Source organism: Sparus aurata, chromosome 12 (genome assembly GCF_900880675.1).
Source record: "Sparus aurata chromosome 12, fSpaAur1.1, whole genome shotgun sequence".
Taxonomy (NCBI): Eukaryota; Metazoa; Chordata; class Actinopteri; order Spariformes; family Sparidae; genus Sparus; species Sparus aurata.
In genome coordinates, this window is record NC_044198.1 from 20,789,645 (window position 1) to 20,811,710 (window position 22,066).

The 22,066-nt window shown below is 41.6% G+C and overlaps 2 protein-coding genes across 5 annotated transcripts; both read right to left on the bottom strand.

Moving 5' to 3' along the window:
* Window positions 1-75: 75 nt before the first annotated feature.
* Window positions 76-12,201, bottom strand: prune2 (prune homolog 2 with BCH domain). 4 transcript variants are annotated; one of them, XM_030436219.1, is made up of 11 exons: window positions 11,938-12,194; window positions 9,848-9,914; window positions 9,531-9,731; window positions 9,197-9,373; window positions 6,428-6,530; window positions 3,107-3,238; window positions 2,874-2,960; window positions 2,189-2,287; window positions 2,038-2,076; window positions 1,518-1,568; window positions 76-1,396 (listed from the first exon to the last, which is right to left on the bottom strand). In XM_030436219.1, exons 2-11 carry the CDS (start codon window positions 9,900-9,902, stop codon window positions 1,366-1,368), a joined length of 975 nt encoding a protein of 324 aa, XP_030292079.1. In that variant the 5' UTR covers window positions 9,903-9,914; window positions 11,938-12,194; the 3' UTR covers window positions 76-1,365. The 4 variants fall into 4 exon arrangements, with proteins under 4 accessions (XP_030292079.1, XP_030292078.1, XP_030292081.1 ...); XM_030436218.1 differs by having other exon boundaries at window positions 76-1,399; window positions 11,938-12,190; XM_030436221.1 differs by lacking the exon at window positions 2,038-2,076 and having other exon boundaries at window positions 11,938-12,201.
* Window positions 12,202-14,382: 2,181 nt separating this feature from the next.
* LOC115592753 (guanine nucleotide-binding protein subunit alpha-14-like) lies at window positions 14,383-21,665 on the bottom strand. Its single transcript, XM_030435845.1, has 7 exons — window positions 21,343-21,665; window positions 17,494-17,678; window positions 16,912-17,066; window positions 16,661-16,789; window positions 15,690-15,819; window positions 15,396-15,549; window positions 14,383-15,069 (listed from the first exon to the last, which is right to left on the bottom strand). The coding sequence occupies exons 1-7, from the start codon at window positions 21,461-21,463 to the stop codon at window positions 14,879-14,881; spliced, it is 1,065 nt and encodes a 354-aa protein (XP_030291705.1). The 5' UTR covers window positions 21,464-21,665; the 3' UTR covers window positions 14,383-14,878.
* Window positions 21,666-22,066: the final 401 nt, after the last annotated feature.

Genomic DNA, 22,066 nt, shown 5'->3' on the forward strand with positions numbered 1-22,066 from the left:
TCGAGACTTCGCAGGGTTGGAGAGAACTGACTGATTTGTCGTTTTGCAGTGACGAACAAATGAGACATAATCAAATCAGACTTGACTCCATTTTTATTGAATTACTAGACGGTGATCCATGATTGCTTTTGCACATCCTCAATACACCGAAGTAGAGGACTCATGTGTAAGAGGAACATCAGTTATGTATGAGGGGACATGCACTGATGCACAACACACATACACACACACTCACTCACTCACACACACACAGAAGATATTGTGCTTTACAGAAATCCCATTTTGTATTTTCTTCTGAGGTTTGTTCCTGTTGATCCAGGAGAAGCTGAAGACACGATTCCCAGTTTATGTATATGGATTTGACTGAAGACACACACTCACACGCACACTAACACACGTTTGCAGAGCTTAAAAAGACATGCTCTCACATTACACTGACAACTTGGTTTCATATTTATAAAAAGGTGCAATATGTAAGATTTGGCCCCCTGGCGAAGTCACAAATATCACGAGAGTAATCCCTTACTGCTGTCGTTAGCTCAGTTAGCTCAGTTAGCTGTGCAGCTAGTGTTAACGCCACTAGCAGGGGATCTTTGGACGGCTAGCTGGTTAGCATGCTAACTTCAGCAAATATCTCTGCAAGAACTGTCGAAAACCAATTCGTTCAACAGTTTTCCACTTAAATTCTTACATATTGCACCTTTGACTAATTCCTCCTCGCTTTCAGATAGACTCTATAAAGTTAAAATATCTATTTTAAATATTTATTTTCCAGTTTCAGAACAAGTATTAGGAGTTAAACGCAGTAGTTGGTGATCATCTATGGCACAAGGGTATGTTCAGGCTAAGACCTTTGAGCCATTATTTTAGACTGCTGACACACTAGTCACTTATCTGAAACACTGAGAGTGTGTGTGACCAATAAAGGGTGATATTATTGCTTCACTGAGTCTCATGCACACAACTACGACACTATAGACTCTACAAATGGATTTTTGCGCAGTGCACTGTCTGGTGTGTAATTGCGTTTTCCTACCCTACCGTGAACAGCGATGCTACTCTGCAAGTGCTGCCAAGCGTCGCACTCGACTATACGGCTCTCCGGACTGCAGGTGGAAGATACAGTAGATGCTACAGCAGCCATAAAGAATGAGATCCGAGTGGTTTACAGGTAACATTTGTAAGTTGTGTTTTCATATTAAACTCCAGTGTCTAATGGACAAACACTGACACACGTACACACGCACACACACACACACACAGTAGCTTAACAAGCCTTTGCCTTTGTTTTGCAGCTCCAATCCGTGAAATACAACAGTGACTTCTGAACATCGAGGTGACCCATCCGTTTAGGATGTTTTTAGTTTAAGAGCTGCTGGCACCGGCCGCGTCTGGTCTGCTGGAAAGAACAAAACAGAGACATTAAAGGACGGGTGTGTTTATGTATGGGTGACAGACTGCTGACACAAGGCCATTCCTCTTCCATGTGTGAACTTAAAACGTCTAAGAGGACTTACTCCGTTCTGCTGGCTGCTGTTGGCTCCGGTCCCAGCAGAAAACTGTTCATTCTTGAATGAAGGGGGGGAAAAAAAAAAAGTTGAGTGGTTCTTAGAGCAGAATTTATTGTTGCAATGCGCTGATATTTAGTGAATTTAAAGACGTGCAACTTGTGATTCAATACACAATTTGTCTTTCGGAGATTAATGTGCGAATTCTACAGTTTTGTTCCTGCATTCATCATCCGCGTAATAGATCACTCTGCAATAAAGACTGGCTCATTTATTTTACCATAATGATAAATGAGATAAAGAGATGCATTTAGCATCTTTAGCAACTTCTTTTTTTTTTTTTCACTGTCTCCTTCCTGTAATTGCAAGCATAGCCAAGTCCAATTGGTCCTCATCCAGCAGAAGAGTCCCTGTGATCTAAAAAGTGAGCCATCTGATAAATGAGCGCTCCAGCCAAGGATGAAACTGAGGCAGGGGCCACTGCCTCCACAGAGGGGGAGTAATGAGAGGCAGGAGAGTCGATGCTTACTTTGAGTTCTCGGCTGCCTCCTTCAGTTCCTTGTCAAGTCTGGAGGTGAGAGTTCAAATGGCAAGATGAAGAAGAAGGCATTTTAAAAACAATTCGGGCTTTGAGGAGGTGGAGGTGGTGCGGCAGTGTTCGGGGGGGGGGGGGGACTCACCTAATGATGCACTCTGGGATCTGGATGCTGTCCATGGGGATGAGTTTCTGCAGCTCATCCAAACTGGCCACATACTGTATCTTGCTGCTGAACTTGGCGCTGTGATGAGAGGGACGATGCGCACAAACACACACATTAAAAACAGGCACAGGTAAAAGCTCAGCGAAGAGAAACCGGCTTTGCATCGGAAGAAAACAACAATCCTCCCAATGGCCTCTTGCCAAGGGAACCAGCACGGTGCCAACTTCGGGGTTAGCCTACACAAATGATGTAGGTCGTCCCTGTAGCACGCCATTCCTGTCTGCTTTTATTTTAAAAGCAAAACTACAATAGTTTAACTCTGCTACAGCAGTCCAATCAGCATGTCAAGCGAGAGTTTACAGCCATACTCGCAAACCCTGGACACAGTAACGCCTTGAGCTAAAAGCTAACATCAGCATGCTAACACTGCACGTTAGCTTTGCAGGTGTTTTGTGATAAACAGAAGTATCAGACACATAAAAAGTTCATGCCAATGTAAGAAACAAATCTGATGGAAGTGGTTCAGATATTTCGCTTAAACCAAAAATATGAAATGGTCATGCTGATAGGAAAATTGGCAAGATCACCAAACTCTTTAAAATCCATCCTCTGGGGACCATTTCACAAACAGCCAGCATGGCAGATAAACACAGGTTAGTCGTACCTGATGAAGGGCTTGGTGATGGCTAGGACGGTCCTGATGAACCACGATGGGTGAAGAATAATGAAGGACTTCAAATTCTTCCTGAGCCTGAGGACAACACATTATATCACATGTGAGGTATGTCCTCGTTGGAGCTCACTTCCACTTGCATTTAGAAGAGATACAAATATTTGAGAGTCATGAGGAATCATAATCGTCTTATCACATAACAGGTGTAGGCGATAGGGGCGGACCTTCTGTCAATCATCTGATAGCATTTCTTCAGCCAGCCGAGGCCAGGCATTCTTCTGTGCGGCGTGGCTCCGTTCAGGTACACAATCATGTAGTCCTCTGCCACCATCAGCTCCAGCGTGCTGATCACGTAACTGGAGACAAACACACACAAGATAAACACTTAAAAGCCCAATGATCCTGACTTCTATCTTAGAAAGAATGAGTTCATATTTAATTTTGTGGAATACCACAGACTCGATGTATACTCTGCACTTAGGCAGAAAAAGGTCAGTTTGTTTATTAAGTTTGTTTAGGGGAAATAAAAAAAGATCAGTCAATAAAGATCTTTCCCTGAAACTAAATGTTTCACCTTTATGTCAAAAATGAAACAAGACAACATTTCTGATGTTTCTCTTGTATAATATTTACCATGTTCACAATGTAGCCTGTTAGAATGCAGACATTTGCTAAGACAAGACAATATTTCCTATGTTTCTCTCATATAATATTTACCATGTTAACAATGTAGCCTGTTAGCATGCAGACATTTGCTAATTAGCTTAAACACAAAGTCCAGCTGAGGCTGTCCTCACAGTGTTTGATCATAACAAGTCAAAACAACATTTTTCATTTTATTCTGAGGGAAAACTTTTGGACCATAAGCGACAATTTTTCTCTGCCTCATGCTGGGATAATGTTCTGCTGCTGTGCTGAACGCAGGGAATCTTAAATTGTTTTCATTTCACCACTTCTGAAAAGATGATGGGTGGTGAAAAACCTGGAGGGACATCCGGCCACATTTCAAGGTTAAACAACATATTCGACGACCCATTAGCAGCGTTAGCCGCTTCCTTATTAGCGTCAGCATTATATCCAGTGCGTTTCACTTCCAGGTTGAAATAAATTTGTCCAAGATGTAGCCTGATATTTTAGAATTAATTGATGCCTTTACTATCACATCAACGTTAGCTAGGAAGCAGTTGAATGTTAGCTGATGGAAGCTAACAGGTGAGTACATTTAGTTTTTCACTGATATATGGCTCGACCTTCTAAGTTTTCACTAACTATCATTTTTTTGAATGCTGGTCAATCAGAAGGTAAAATTGTGTTATTTTGTTGCCTATGTTTATGCGACTTGCTACCTGGACCACATCCATACACCATTTGAGCTTCACACAAGTAAGAGGAAATGGCTGCTGTGTGAATATGGTTCATGTCTGGCCCCAAAATTTGATGACGATCCATCAAATAGCTGCTGACATATTTCTATCCGGACCAAAGTGTTGGACCAACCACTAGATGACATCGCCATCCCAACACTTTTCTATCTCTGTTGTATTTAATGTGGTGTTCGACTCTTTCTTGCAACATCGAAATGGTGAAATGCAGTAGCAAGAAATGCAGAACCGTGTTTCGTGAATCCAAAGGCAACAATATGAGGAAATACAAGACATGTACTGTGTTGCTCTGTATTTCAAAAAACCAGCAGCATTTTGAAAAAAATAGAAAAAAAACCTCTCCTCTGATGTCGGCTTTGAAATATTGGTACAAATGTTGCTCCGTGGATGAGCTGTTTTTGCTTTGAATTTCTTCTTTTCTCCTCTTCTCTGCATCCATCTCAGCAGCTCAATCAGACTTTTACCTTTCAAAAAATCCAATACTCTGATTCAAACCAACAACCCCCCTGCCCCCCCCCCCCCCCCCATCTTCTCTCCTTCTTCTCAGTCAGCAGGGAATTGTGTCACCTCCTGTGAAAATAAAGTTAACAATATTCTCGGCCGACATAGTTCTTCTAGTTTCCTCAATAACTTCTCGAAACTTCAATGACTTTGGGCTCAGTCAGACTCTCCGCTCCTCCCGATCCAATGTCATTTTCCAGCTTGCAAACCAACACCGCTGGTCCACTCTGTTTCGTGACTATTGTGATCGTCTCCCACTGACATCAAGCTGCATACCAATGACCACCCAGCTATAGCTAACTCCTCCTCGCAAAGGATTCAGACCTCAAGCCATCTGGCATCGGAAACTGCAGACACTACGGTTTACCTCCTTTCATTTCTATCCAAAACTCCCAGATATGCCAGCTTACTCAATATCTTTCACAGAACAGCCTGTGGGATCCCAATCGCACTGTCCAAGCACGAAATGCAACCGTGCCAGCGCCACAGTGAAGAAGACATCAACATGGGAAGTCTCTGCGCACAAGATGGGCTTTCGCTTTATGTCGATCACTTTATTTCGAGAGCTTTTCCAGCTCAGAGGGGCTGTGGCTCACTTAGTTTGAATTCAGAAAAAGGACTGCAGCAGGTCTTAAAATGAAATTAAACATGATATGTCTTTATAAGAGTCGACAGCGAGGCAGGCAGCTCTGTAGGACACTGTGTTACCGTGAGCTAAATGCAACAACGTGACAACGCTGGTGTTCAGCAGGCATATTCATCTTCTTAATTTAGTGTGCTCGCATGCAAAGTTTTGCTGCTGGCTGATGGGAATGGAAGTGTTTTTCAAAAACTAAAAATGTTGCAATAAAACCAAAAGGATCACCAGACTCAACGCTTTGTCCTCTTGGGAACGTGAATGTCTACAAGATGGCAATCCAACATAGTCTTAAGCCATGCTAGTGTTACGGTACACAGAGATGGCATTAAAGGTCAGTCACTTTGTCAGTACACCAGTTTGGTTCAGATGTCAAGGTTTCCAGAGGGTGAATCCAAACGACTTGGGCGACCCCCTGACCTATGTGTGGCGCCACCTTAAGGTTGAAATTGATGGTTTTTATTGAAATGTCTCAACAACTATTGGATGAACTGTCATGAAATTTGATTCATTCATGTTCCTCACAGGATAAACATGATCACTTTGTTGATCTTAATCCCTCCAATCCTTTGATTTAAGAAAAATTAACTAACACACTAAACTAAGATGGTGAACATCGCACCTGCTAAACATCAGTGTGTTTTGTGAGCATGTTAGCATGCTGATGTTAGCATTTAGCTCAAAGTGGTACAACCTAACAAAGCCACTTTACTATTAGCTTCTCAGAGGTGAGAGGTGAAACGTCTTCAAGAGCCTTTAGAGCCTCTATCAACATATACTATTACTATAAGTTTCATTGTTGTAGCCACAATATCAGTCATGACCAAAGTGGTGGATTAAATGATCACGTCACTGTTGTGTCTGAGAAGCAAATTGATAACATTACTGCAAAACCAGACACACTGACATTTCTTAAATACCAAAATTGGACAAATTGCGGGAAATTAAAGAGCGAGCCGGTGTTAAACAAACGGGAAAATCAAATTACATCAAGTGCGTGTTCGTCACTGAAGTGTGATACTCACAGGAAGAGGTTCTCCATTATTTCATGGTAGTCCTCTCTGTTGCTGTCTGGCAGGAAACAGGCTGCGAACACTATGATGGCATTCACTCCGTTGCTATAGTAGCCTGAACAAAAACACATGAAAATAAAAGTAATAAGAGTTAACTTGACCTCGTTCCATTGTTTGGTGAGCTCTTACCTTAATTAGCATAGTTTTCATAATTTGATTGCTCCCATATTTTCCTCTTTTTTTGTTTAGTTTATCTGCCAATCTGCGCCCCTTTTGTCTGACAGACTCTCCGTCCTGTTTCTCCGCGCTACTTTTCGGATTAATGTAATTTCCTTTTATTCAAAAACCCATTCATCACCAGATTTGGTGTCACTCAGACAGAGGGTCTTTTATCTAAATGACAGCGCCTCTAATATTGAATGTTCAGTGACAGACGTCTCTGTTTCCATGGGACGGCTGGGTTTCAATTAAACCCACAGTGCAGTGGGAGGAAAATGCACTTCCTACTATGGTTACAGGTCTGATTTCCACTACTAATGGTTATATGGCCAGTGCTTATATAAGCCACAGGCTCACTAGAGAGAAAGCCCACAGTCCTGGGGTCTTATAGGGCCCCACAGAGAGGGAAGAGGAAGAGAGAGATGGGGCCCCTGCCTGTGAAACTAATATAGTGTGACTCTGTGCCTGGCCTCAATTTATGACCTGGGTCCCACAGCAGTCTTAATGCAGCTATAAACGGGTAATAAAGAAGAAATTAACTTCTACTGTTTTAGTCAGGGTTGGGCTTTCACAGGAAAATACAAAGTCCTTCATTTGGTGTTGGAAAGAGCTGAAATGATCTCTCAATTAGTTGAAGTGACAAAAAGGCTATAGTTTTGTGTAGCGGTATAGTCATTGATGGAGGAGGGAGTTGGGTGCAGAGACAGACCTTCTGGAGGAATAAACACCCAAAGTCAAACTGGTTTCTTCTCTGATCTGGAACCATTCACTGACAGGAGAGATTAAAAAGTTGACTTATCCTCATTCCTGTTTACCAACCTGACTGTAGCAGCGATCCAAGGAGGTGATCAATTATTGTGATGCTGACTGACGACTCGAGCTGGAGGGGGGAAGTTCTTTACTTCATGAACATGATGTGTTACAGAGAGGAGAGGGGAATGAAACCAGAGTCTCTGGTGAGTGCCGAGTTTGGTGATTAAGTTGAAATCACTCACGTGTGAATTGTGAATAAACAAAAATGATCCCGCAGTCAAACTCACTTCCCTGGTAGCGGTATACAGCATTAAATAACCACCACCAAATTCTATCTTAGGTGACCCAGGAACAGCTGTTCACTAGATTATGTTCTGGTTTTATTTACTATTTTCCAGACTTCCTTCCATGCGGTCTGACTCTGTCCCAGAAGTTATAGTGACAGGTGACCAAATAAAACGCGTTCACAACATCTCCACTAATTTATTTAGCTTTTTCCTTTAACTCAACACTTGTTTTAATACCAGAGAGTCGTTTCTGACAGCGGCAGCCACAGTTCATTAAACACACAAGTCATATTATTGTCAAGTGGCCACTTTGCCAATTTCCACCTGAGTCCTCCTCTAAAGTGAAGAGGAGGTAAAAAATTTGGAGAGTTTCGTCTCCGATGCCAACAGGATGATGTAAAACTCATCATCTGGCTTCAGCTACAGCCTGTGTTTTCTTATTCGGGGTTGGCCCACCTCCACGGTGAGAGGAGGCATTTCCAAACGAGACATCATTCTGCCATCTAGTTATCTGAGAGGTGGCGGAAGCCAGCTCACAAACAATAAGTCATTGTGAGTCTGTGCGCCAAAGATTAAGACTTTCACAACATGGCGTTACTTCTGCAATCAGATATTCAGGCCAGCTGAGAAGTGAAACAGGAAACTAGCAAATGTTTACTCTGCTCAAACTCTAGGCATCTATATTAATGCTGGAAACTTTGGGTATTTTTACAAATCGGATGTTTATTTACTTTGATCTTTTCTGGGCTTATCTAATCTGGTTATGTACCAGCGTCACAGACATGCATATAACATAATTTACAATCAATAGTGGATATTGTGGGAAGTGGACTAAAGGATAGGTTCATGATATATTTGTGTTATATTTGTTTCTGGTTAATCTCAAAACGACGCCTGCATATGTCATTTGAAACAGTTTTTGCTTGGTGAAACTGTTTCTTCTGTCCGTATGTGCTGAGAAAAGATCCTTTTTTAGAACGATGATCGTTACGTCATAGTGGGGACACAAAATTCACAGTCAGCCGAAGCAAATTTGAGCTATTTCCTGTATTCATATAAAAAGTAATTACAACTAATTACTTGCATAAATAATTATCGGAGCAATTCCATCAGTCAGTCATGTTTTTAACTTTAAAATGCCATCCATCCTGTCCACGAACACAGATCCTGTTGATTATATGTTGTTATTATCTCACAAATTGCTGTGATATTATGTCATAAAATGCTTTTTCAGGTCGATGGTACGTTTTTTCAGCCCCGAGTACAGTCTGATGGTCTTTCTCTTTAAATGCATACAGGACCAATAACCTGCCAGCAAAAACATATTCCAGCCTGAGAGGGCTCACCTGAGGCAAAAAAAAAGTAATTTGCTGTGGAACAAGGTGATGCTGAAGGCAACTCAGATGAGCATATTACCAATTCTGATAAACTCTAAAGTTTTTCTCATTTGGAGTTTGGTGACTGGAAGCATTCAAGATGGCCATAACATCTGTGCTTGTGATGGAAAATAATTTCTATTCACCTCCGTGGGAGATGACTCTCATGTAGGGCTCAATGATCTTCATGTTGATGCGGTGCTCCTGCTCCCCGATGACGACGGTCCTCCACAGTTTGCCGTCCTGGCGCTCCTCCTCGGCGCTGTACGTCGGGATTGGATCGTAAGGCTCACTCGGCCCACTCCTATTGGCCACATTGGGGTCTGATGTGAGAAAGGACCAAACACTGAGTTATAGTTTAATATTCACTGGAGGTTTTACCTTAGAAAAGTGGGAGACAATCTAGAAAATCTGTGATCTTCGTCTGCTTCAGGATTACAGGGGGTCAAACTGGCATTGCTTTTCTTCTGAATGACCCACCTTCCCAGTCCATTTCATGGTCCGTGTAGTCGAGGTAATCTCCCTCATCTGGAGTATCCAGGTCATCGACGTTAATGTCGAGATCGTCTGGCGTCTCCCCCAAGTCATCCTCGCTCTGGTCCAGTGACAGGCTGATACGAGGCGCCGACAGCTTTTTTCTTTGAGTAGCACCTCCTTGCAGAGGCAGAGAGGTCGGAGGGACTAGAGGAAACAGGACGTAAACACAGTTTTAAACATCAAGAAAAATGTCTTCATATTCACTTCTGAATAACTGTTGGTTTTGTTTTGAATCCAAGCACGGTTTCACTTAACCTCACCTGGCCTGCCTTCGCCCCCCTCAGAGTTCATTTTGCTCTCTGATGCCAGGTCCATCCGCAGGAGGACCTACGAGAAGACACTCTCAGTAATTAACCAGAGTCATCACCTGTAATTAATCAGCATTTAATGATCTGCAGACAGGAGTGTTAATCTAAGTTCTGAGTGGAGTACGCCGCTTATTAAATCAAAATGACAATTTATGCCAAACTTTAAAAGGAACAGTTCATCCAAATATGTAAATCAGTCATTATGTACTTCCTCCATGCCAATGGAAAAGTCAAGTGAAGCTTCGTAGCCCACAAAACATTTCTGGAGCTTCGCAGCAAAACAGCAGGGCAGCATTCTCCCAAACAAGCAGATAGGGACTTGCTTTAAAACAAAAACAAAAACCCCTGTATAATCAAAATCAGGCTCCTTACAGCTCATCTGTCATCATCAGATCCCGAGTCGATTTTGAAAATACAACTTTCTTTGAGCCGAAATATGTAGCACCTAGGCTAGTGGCACTGTAGCTGCTAAGCTAAAAGCTTTAGCGCACAACCTGTCTGAAGTGGGAGCACAAGCTCTATTTAATATTGTATTTTCAAATTAAATTGGGATCAGGGGCCTCCAGAGACTTGGATCACGCTGGACAAGACATTTCCCATCTTTTTTTCGTTTTTTTTTTTTTTTTTTTTACATTTTAAAACAAGTTTCCAATCCATTTCAGTTGTTTAGGAGAATGTTGCAATTCTGATTTTCTGCCAAGCTCCAAAAAGGTTTTGTGGACTTCAAAACTACACCAGACTTTAAGACAGATTCAAACTGACGTATACAACTCCTTACAATTTAAACTACCCTACAGTAAATGAAGTAGCTAAAATACGCGCCAATAGACAAGCTTCAGTAGAACTGGAACAGAAACTAGGTCATCTGTAACGTGATTATCTCGCTATCTCAAGATAATAAAACTTGTTTTCTTCAGCTATCAGAATAATTAGGTCACGATCTCAAGATAGCTGCACAAACATTGTCTCTGATGATAAATCACCATCGACCGATACACCTCCATCGGATTTTTCTCAACACCTAAATATCGATATACGCATTGTTCTCAAAGCTCCAGCATTGGTTGGGCTGTACTAGAAAGCATACGTGCCAGAGGCCCCCCAAGCACCAGAATGTGTTAACACACTGTGTATTGAATACACTTAATCAATAAACCGATTTTAAACTATTTTGGAAGAAAGACTTCCGCAGCTTATCTGCAAACAGGGAGATGAAGACTGCTAAGGTGGTGAGGGGAAACGGGAGGATGGAAGGAGGTGTTAATTGGGAAAGATTTTGAGGTTAAAGGTCATCTTGCCCTGTGAATAATCCTCCCATTCGAACTGGAGGAGGAGGAGGAGGAGGAGGAGGAGGAGGAGGGGAGGATGCTGAGGGGGGAGGATGCTAAGGGGGGAGGAACAGGGCTCGTTACATCATGACAAGCTCATTCTCCCCCACTCCTCGCTGACGTTTTTCCTAGTGCTGATTCAAAGCGAATGACTGCACGCTCGCCTGAGCACAGATTGGGCTGAGATGCAAATTCACAGTGAGTCACGTGCGCCTATTCGCATGAAGAAAAAAAAAAAAGAGAGAGACATCCTCGTTCCTCCTCGGCACACTCTGCCCGGAACAAGGAAGATGTGATTGCATTAGCAGCTGCAACAGAAAGAAAAAAAAAACAAACAGAAAAAAAATAAAATAAACAGCTGATGGGTGTTTCCTTTACAGTGGAGATGACTGTCATGATTATGTTCCACGGTAACATGTACAGTACGCGCACACACACACACACACTCGTGTACACACGGATAACAAACATAAAATGACACACGCTGCTACAATTGCAGAATAAGAAAACCAGCATCAGCTGTTATGTGCAGCCTCCATGGAGGATGCTGAGCCGCTTCACATCCACTTCCACAGCACAGTGCTGATGACAGCAGCCCCTCCCTCACTCTTGCTTCCTGTCTGCTGGCTGTGAGGGGGGGAGAAAAAAAACACAAGAACATATCCCTGTTTCTCTTTTCTTTTTATCTCCACACTGCAACATCCATCTACTCACCGCTGCTGGGGCTCGGGAATCTCTGTCCTCTTGCGTCTCAGAGCATGGATGTGCATCCAAGTTCCCTGCCTTATTTCCTGCTTCCAGCCTCTCGGTGGAGATGCTCAGCTTACAAACAGCTCACAGCTTCCACCATTTTGTGGTCACATGATCTGGGCCATTACCAAATAAGGGCGATCACCTGCTATAACAGCTCTCTGCCACAGCAGCTTCCTCAGGCTAGCGCGAGTGAATGGGGACTATAGGAGGGTGTTAGTGTGTCATTATTATCCTCGACTGGAGGGGATAAACTCTTGTGTGTGCGTGTGGACTGCTGTTGTGTTATTACTACCCACGAGGAATGTGGGACTGCTATTACAGCCTGACAGTAGATTTAGTGAGCCCGGCTGTGTTGCTACATTTTATTAGCCCTCAGGGTAAAGAAAAGAGCAATAACAATCAGAAACGAGGACATTGCCAGCTCCGTGTGCTGATAATATTCACAAGCTTTGCTGGTAAAACAAAACAAAAAGAAAAACAACAAAAAAAACACGGTGACTGATCCAAAGCAAACACCTAATGCTTACCATTCCACTGACTACAGGGCAACTTCAAATGTGTCCTTTATATCCTGCACCAGCGCTGAACTTTTCAACCCCTTTAAACAAGCAACGCGTAGCCACAAAAGCAGATAAAATCAATAGTACCTAGACAGTCTCCGACTTTCGTGTGGAAACAGGCATTGTTCTCAGCTCAGGTCTAACCTCGCTGAATGCCTCTTTTCACTTACCACTGCTCAGTCCCAACAGTTAAGACAGGAAGACAGAGCAGCGTGTCCAGACCTTTACACACTGTGCACTGTCGTTAGTACAAAGGTTGTGACCACGCCTGGAGTAAGGGACGCGCCAGGACAGCCTTTGGTTACTCATTGCCGTACAGCTGCAGTTATACATCAGGAGATGGATCACACTTTTCTGAAACCTATTTTTTTATTCTCAATTACGTATTTGGTTAAACTTTATAATAAACATTAAAGCAACATTATGTAACTTTTTTATACCTTAAAACAACATCTTCAAGGCCTTGTTGATGGTTCAGTGTCTTGTAATGGAGTGAACGGTGTCTCTGTCTCAGCCCCTCCGCCCTCCTATAGCTTGTTTCTGCGCTATTAACATTGTTATGGTGTAGTGAGTTGTGTTCGTAGCTAGCTCCTACATAACGTCTGACAAACTGTTACAGACCTGGGATCTGTAAAAGAAAAAAAAAATCTACATAATGTTGCTTTAATAAAAGATGAGTTTATGGATAATTACACTTTTGTTAACTGTTGAACAATGAAATGGTTTATAAACAATTCATCACGAAATTGTAAAGGTTTATAAAACAACTTTATAATGCACCAAATAATGTTTATAGATTTACTACACAGTATGTTTTAACCATTTCAAATATTATATAATTATCAGAGTCTCCCTGTTGTTTTACTGTCCAAACCAAAAAAAAACAGCCTTAGAAGGAGACTTGTGTTTTTTTACCTAGGTCCATACCAACAGAAGCTCCTCTCTGCACACAAAACACTGCTCCTGAAATGCCTCGTCAGTTGTCCCGCCTTTAATTCTGCGACTTTGTGACATCACCCTACATCAGCATGTCACAAACTTTTACATAATTTATGGCGATACTCACAGTAGAAAGTGATGCTCACTCGAGGATGAAAACAGGACAGAGCTGACAGGAGAGACACGGTGAGCAGAGCTGGATCAGGCGTGTGTGAACTGACCAATCAGAGCCGACTGGGTATTAAGGAGGAGGGCCTTAAAGAGACAGTAGCTAAAACAGAGCGTTTCAGGCAGAGCTGCTGTATGAGCAGGCGGAGTAAAACACTTGGTTGTATTAATAAGTTGGCAGATTTTGTAACTCACTGATCCAGCAGAAAGACAGCTGGTTTTGAACCAGAGGAAATACATATGTGTGCGGAAACAGACTTTGACAAACACTGGAGTGCTGTACATCGAATACCCGTCAGTTCACATTCTTTGCCTCCTCCATCAGCAAGGCTCTTTTTCTTTTGCAACGTAGAGTTTCCACAGTTACTCCAATTATTACAAGGGTAACCCGAAGACAGCGACCGGGGGGAGAAAAATGTCTCTTTCTGTTTTCGTTGCATAACGACAGATACGCAACCTTTATTTTTGCGGGAGCCCGGTGGCAGACCGGATAGCATAACGAAAGCTAGGTTTCTAGGGAATCCCTCCTTACGCGGCTAGTGTCATGTTACATGTCAGAATGATAAAGCAAAAAGTTGTCTATTGCCAGTTTCATAAACGTTTAGATAGCATTTTAATTGTTAACAGTGAAATAACAATTATTAAACTATAAAGTTTAATCAACTATAAATCTACCTCATTTTTAGGTCAAAATAGGTTTCTGTGCAAAGACACGAGAAGGATATGAAACAGCACAGAATCCAGTTCTTTTCAAAACACGTGTGGCTTTAATATTTATATTCTTTAGTAAGTGACATGAAAACAATTGTTTCACAGGCGACATACACATACAAACATTAGGATGAACATAAAGTAAAGCCCTGTAGTTACCTGCAGGCTATTTAATTTCCTCCTCCCAGAGTGTGTAATTCTAAGATTATGTCGGACCAGTTTGACACGTTTGAAGGATTGTCTGACGAGCAGTGAAGATATAATACGAGGTCGTCTGTAACAGCTCAGTGAAACAATTAATTGACATTACAGTCCTGTAGAAATAGAAAATATGCTTTTTGTGTTGCAAGAAATGGCACGTGTTTTACAGGGCTGAGATAAATGTGAATTACCTGACACTGCTCTCTCTATGACGAGGCTGCGACCGACAGCACAAACTAGATAAAAAAGTCCATGAAAGTGTTACAACATGTGACCGTGTGGCGGCCTGAAACGAGACCCATCTCTTTGTCCTCCAACCTTCCCTATTCCAGGTTGAAGTTATGCAGGTTGTCGATGAAGAGCGTGTCTTTGACGGCTTTGAAGACGACCCGGATGTTCTCCGTGTCTGTGGCGCAGGTGAAGTGTGTGTAAAGGGGTTTGTGGCGCTCACCGTGGTGCTGCTTGAACATTTGCAAGATGAACTTTTGCGCTGATTCGGCGTTGCACTGAGGCCCTGTGGAGGCGAGAGTGGTCAAAGTCAGAGGGAACCTGTTGTTTTAAGGGGGAGTCAATTCTGAGAGTTTACTTCAGATGTGGGGCTGAGTCTGAAATCACCACTGTTCACTTCTTTAGATATAACAGGACATTCAATAGTTTCTCTAAACTGAGCAGTAAAGAGACATTTCAGATGCACGTCAAGAACAACACTGTTAAACGAACACGGAAACAAAACAGCAGACAGCAATGTTGGTGCACTATATGGTGAACAGGAAGCGACTTCAGACACAACTATGAATGCTATTTCACATGTGCAAAACATAAGGAGATAAAATGCTTTACCAGTGTATTTCGGAAAGTAGGTTGCCAGATGAGACTGTGCGATTTTCTCCTCTAGCAAGTCTGTTTTGTTCAGGAAGAGGATGATGGACGACTCCTGGAACCAAGCGTATGAGAGGATGGTCTTGAACAAGGCGAGGCTCTCAGACAGTCGATTCTGAGGAAGGAGGTGAGAATAGTCTCAGACGAAATACTGATGTGCGAAAACAAAAGCTGGAGAATGAATAAAGGGAGAATCACTGAGCAAGTTCTGAAAATGTCTTGAGGTTCCAGTGATTTAAAGGCTTTTGACCTTACATCATTCTTACTCTCGTAAAGGACTTGATCGTACTCGCTGAGCGCCGCCAGAAATATGATGGAGGTGACATTCTCAAAGCAGTGGATCCATTTTCTCCTCTCTGAACGCTGACCGCCCACGTCCACCATCCTGGAGACACACGACCATTGATTCAAGTGAAAATATGAAAGGCACTGGATTGCAATATAAACTAAATAAACTGGCATAATTTGGTAATTCGACAATTATGCTTATTCGCTCCCTTGTCGTGCGTCAGGTGAGAAGATGCTAAATATGTAGCTATAGATTAGCTTAGCATAAAAGCTAGAAATGGGGGAACAGCTAAAATCCAAAACAGACACAGAAATGTAAAACAGGATATATGGTAACTCCCTGGAATACCACAACTTGTCTTTCATAGACTTTTGATTGCGAAAAAAAAGCTGCAGCAGCAGAAAAACAGGTGTCAGTGAGCTCTACAGGTGGTAGAAGGCTTTTTTTGTCCTTCCCTCAACAAACGACCATACATGTCAAAAATGAAAGCAGCATATTATGCGTCATATTAAAGTTTGCTGTTTGGCAGCGACCTCTTGTGGCTGTAGTTATTATTACAGATGCAAAGGAGGAAACCACAATGTTTTCAAAACCTAACTGAGTAGTTTCCTTGACTAAACCTAAAGCATAAGAGGAAGGTCCAGTGCGACTTTTGGGAACATAGCTAGGTTAGCGCTTTCCACCGTGTAAGTCTACATGCTAAGCAAACCGCTGACTTTAGTGCTATTTTTGCAGCATCAATCTTCTCATCTTTCAGCAAGAAAGCAAAATGTCAAACCATTTCTTCAACATGCCACATCTCTGAATGTGTTATTGTGCCATATATTTTCAACCAATCCCCAACCGCTGATGCTAAAACCAAATCGGGGGTTACAATTATTAACTCATTAAACCTGCCAAATTTTCAATAAATCATTTAAATGTCCTTGTACCCTACCTGAAGATAACTTTCGAGAGGTCAAAGGGGTACTCTATGATGCCTGTGGTGGGCACCCTGACCCTCAAGATGTCCTGCTGGGTGGGGATGTAAGATATAGCTGTGATCCTGTCCAAATCGCTCAGGTAACTGAAAAGACAACAGAAATGTCTTCAGTTTAATATTCTAAAAAGAAGTTTTAAAGCATTAACACACTTCTCTGGAAGAGCCGTGGGACTCTGTAAACGATCAGAGATATATTAAAGTCTTACTATTTGGCAGAGTCAGATAACTGGAATTCCCTCCTGCGGTCATAGCACCTTTGAACGCCGTGGTCATTCCACACTCTCTTAATGGCATCCGCCTGCCAAGCCTCCAAAGCGGACACCTGGTCTGCCTCCACTTGGCTCAGCTTCTCTGCGTGGCTCTGAAACACACAAAACATCCAAAGAGGGATTTTTCTAAGAACGAACTCTCAATCTTTGACTGACTTATTAATAGACCATTAGGAGGATGAGAACTGCAACAGAACTTCATCTAGAAATAGGTGGACTTTATGGACACCAACAAAACCTCTGGTGAAAAAAAAGTGGTTTACAGAAATCCATTTTTAGCCTTGTGAGTGGCTATATGGGTGCAACTCTTGGTTGGTTGGTTGGTTGGTTGGTTGGTTGGTTAGTCGAGCCACCACACTGATTAGGCCGAAATATCTCAACAACTGTTGGATCAATCCTGCACTTTATACCACACCACCTGACTTTCTAAAGGCTTTGTGACAGAAAACTTCAATGAACATCGATATTGGAAATCAGCATTTTTGAAAAATATCTTTCACAATGTGTACAGTTTCTCACAATGTTCTGGTCGTCGATGTACTCGATGTTCAGCGTCTTCATGGCGTGAATCAGCGCCTGGATGGCCGTGACGATGTTCTGAAACACCAGCCGAGTGAAACCCCTCCTGTCAGCCTCGGTGTATCCGCGGCCATGGATGATCCTCATCTGTTTGATGAAAGTGCTCTTCCCACTTTCACCCGTCCCTAGGCAAATGAGATGAATAAGACTGAAGGATGAGAAAATGGAACGAGATCAAAGCAATGAAGGAAAAGGACAAAAATAATGATAATCTGAGCATCAATTGGTTTGTGGCTGAAGAGGATTTCAGCGACAACAAAAAAAAAATAAATGAGGCTGCATGAAAGAATATTAGAAAATACACGCATGAGTATCCGTACATGAGTGGGAGCACATGTACTTGATTTCTTCAGGTGTGTGAAAGCTGCCAACCTTTTATTTGGTTCCATAAAAACACACCATTACTAATTTTATTACGCAGCTATAAAAGTATGCAAGTATAACAGCAGACACGCTCGCAGATTTTCATTTCTAAGCGCACTTACAAAAACAGTATAACACAGATGAAGAACAAACACATCAAACACTAAAAAAGAAATATAATTTAAACAATGCATATTGATAAAAGAAAATGTTATGTGTCTTACTCTCCCTTTCTTTTTATATCTGTCATGTGTTTCTACTGCACTCTGGGCGAAACTGGAGGTTTGTGTTTGTGCCTGTCAACAGACGTTTGCCCTTGAGTGAAACAGTGAACCGCTTCCTGTCCCTGGTTGTAAATGACTCTTGATAAGAAAGACAGCTGAGTGCCTAAAATGCCTAAAAAAATGTTGACCATGAGACTGACCTTTGCGGGAGGATATTCCAGTCTCCAAACAGCCAACTTCATGTGTAAATGTATTGTTTCCAACATAACCAACAGTCAAGCCCTTTATAATAGGGGCTATTTTGATAGTTCTCTGGGAAATAAACAGGTCTTTTGTAAGATTTATAAAAGCTGTAATAAATTTTATGTGACTGGTGTTTACCCATCATCATGGTTGTCAAAATGCTGCTCTGCACTGTGTGACAGATTTATCCTCTTTTTATGTTCTGCTCTCTGCACTTTTAACTCACCTGTCAGTTACTTGGCACATTCAATTCAGACAAAAGCAGCAAAACAAAACAATAAGAAAACAGACTGCATGAATGGTAATGACTTTTGCAATGAAGCATTATTGTTGCCAAGACACAGCACATAAAACCTCAACACAACTCTAGTGCAGCAGCCCGGTTTGATTTGAATGAGGAAAAAAACTAACTATGTAGGTTATCAGGTGGAGGTTTCACCAAAGAATGTAACCTGTCACAACTTTAAAATAATAAAAACACACACACACACACATACCAAGGCCTTGTTATCTACTGATCGGAGACTTCAGGAAGGCAAAAAATGCAATCTTTTCTTTCTGCAATCCTAAATGACTACTTTTAATTGAAAACTTCCTTCTTCCGATGTCTGCTGATTGTTTATCCCCGCCCAGGCCCTCTTGATGAGTGTTTGGCATGTTTTGGGTGTCGCTCATGGAATGACTTTAGCCCGGACTGCAACATCAGCAATACTTTTACATGAATCATCCCCAGAGGATGACATCTTTATTTTAGTGAAATGTCTCGACAGTTATTCAATAGATAATCATTAAAATACTGTGCAGACATTCGTGGCCAGAGGATGTATTACACTGACTTTGACTTTTTGTGTTGAAATTTGGTATCCACATTGAAACCACATCCCTTCACTCCCCATCTTGTGCCATGGTGGGGCCGAAATTCTGATTAGTTAAATACTTTTATGAACAAAACTGGCATTCCCATGAGCCTCTGCTGTGTTTTGTGTGTCACTGGAACCTCTTGTGCACAATTGGGTAATATGGCTGTAAAATAATATCACAATATTTTCAGGCCACGTCGCCATTACAAGTCATGCTGTTAATGTTTGTTTTCTTTTTTTTAAAGAATTGTTTTAACGGCTTCATAACGAATAACTATATTTTTGGTCAGCGGATACTACGACTAAAGATTAAAACTACGACTATTATAGATATCGACAAAACCACGTTCTAACAGCAGGTGCTGCTGTGGATGCCAGTCTGTCAGTAAAACCCAAAAAGTGCTTCACTTTTTGAACATATGATGATGGCTGAATTGAGTGATGATAGCTAGCTAACGGCGGCTAGCCAGGACATGACATCATGACTTGCTTCTGCATTTAAGTCAATGTCAGCATGTTGTTTTAGACGGAGACTGGTAAACATTACAATCTGTTAAGCTAAACGGCGGCATGTTACCATAGTCACTGTGTTCATGTTAGCATACTGATGTTAGCATGCCGATGTTAGCATTAAAGCATCGTTGTAAAATGTTACAATGTCACAATTTCCCATTTTTAAACTCCAAAATAACAAAGACAGAGTCTGAAATTCAATATACAGGCTATATCACAATGGAACTACAGCAATTTTATGTCTTCCTCTCAATAAAAGCACTTAGATAATATAGCCTACTGGATGAATCATCTTTTAGTAAGTTCTGCCTTTACAGGAACATTTTTCAACTATACAGACACATGCAGAGCGGGGAAGTTTGTAGTCCTAAGAAATAGATTAGCATTGTTGCACATCCAGTAAATCTGTGGTTACTACAGATTTAAGATATTACACGATTTGATCTACGACATAACATACCTCATTAAATGTCCAATAATTTAATTATGAAGTATTTACCTGTCTTAAACGGTGGTTAACAAATGGCTATATGAGACTAGGAAGTTGTCACGTACATGAAATGGCATCACAGCAAACACAGAGACTCACTAGTCCATCTTTATAAACTTTTAGATTGATCAGTTTAAAGGAAATGTGTATTGTAATTATGTAGTAAGACCCCTGGTGTTGGTGATGTTAAATCATGGGGCCACATGTAGTCTGTTTCCAGCCCAACACTAGCTTTTTTCTTCTGGCTATTTAAGTTTATCTTGCTAAACAAAAACTTTAAGATTTGATTTTCGGCGATATTCAAAAATCCAATTCAAAACTCTCATAAGCTTCTTGTGGAGGGAAACAGGGCAATGCTAACTTCCAGGTTAGCCTTCAAAAATACGTCATCGCTTAACCACTCTATACAGGCCTCTATACATTAATGCATTTTATCAGAAGTTCAAATTTATACAGCTGGCTCCTCATCACCATTTTATTTGTAATTAGACTAAATTAACCTTCTAGTATAGCTGACTGCCTAGCATGATTAGGTGACAGCTGTCTACATTTAAATGATATAGGGATGAAACGATCACGATTAATTCCACTGATGATTAATATGTTGATTATTTTCTTGATTATTCAATCACTTGTTTGATACAGTCAGAGAAAATGGTGGAAAATGAGGATCTTTGTTCCCCAAAGTCCAAGATGGCCTCCACATGTCTTGTTTGGTCCACAGTCCTTTGGCTGCTGTGACAAAGAAATCTCCCCTGTTTGGGGGACAAATAAAGGAATTCTGATTCTGATTCTGAATCCAAAAGAGAGAGGAGTGAAGAAAGTGGAAAATAATATATATTAGAAGTTGGAACCTCAGCTTTGTTTTTATATGAAAAAAAAAAAAAAAACTAATTATCAAAATGTTTTTTTTAGATCAATTGTTGCATCTCTAAAAAAAATCATACCATCCACATTTATAGAGTCTATTTAATATCTAATAAGGAGTGTTAATTGTCTCAGTGGGCGAGCACATAGTTGTTAATTATTTCCAGCCATTTTATTCCCAGAGTGAACACTTTGTTGAAGTTAATAAGTAAACCTCACAAACACTCACCTAAAAGCAGCAGCTTCAGCTCCCGGTGAGAGTCTCTTTTGTCACGTCGAAGTTGCCTCTCTATTTCTCTGTGTATCCTCAGTCTCTCTGTTTCCTGAGCAGACAGGCAGCAGCAATCCATTGTTGTACCCAAGCTGACCAGGTTTTTTACTACTCTACACCTGACAGGGATTAGTGAAATGAGTGGGTAATGATTTCTCTCGGACCTGCTGGAGGAACTTGTGTCCCGGAACAGGTGTGTTGCCGGCTTTGAGCAGCAGTCATTCTTCCTCCTGCAGGATCCAGTTCAGGTGCATTCCACATTCCTGCTGTGCAGGAGAGGCGGGCGGAGGGGCAGTCGCTCTCAGACAGACAGTGTGACTTTATGGAGACCGCTGGTGTGTATCTGCTTACAGGTCCTAACTCCCATGGGCTGCTGAATTTGAAACTCCTTCCCCAGGTGGAGAGCAGGGAGGGAAACATAATGGAGGACAGCCCAGTGCAATATACAACAAACCTGTTAATATCGCTTTAATCTGATACAAACATCTGATGGTTCTTTTGTGGGTTCTTATAATAGCCGACTTCATCTCATCCAACTCAGCTTTCTAAATGTCTTGACTTACATCCAGGACAAGTAAGCTTAAAGGGGCACAATAGCACTTCCCTTAAAGGATGAGTTCACCCTGAAATGAAAAATCAGTCATTATCTACTCACCCTCAAGCTGATTGAAAGTTGGGGTAA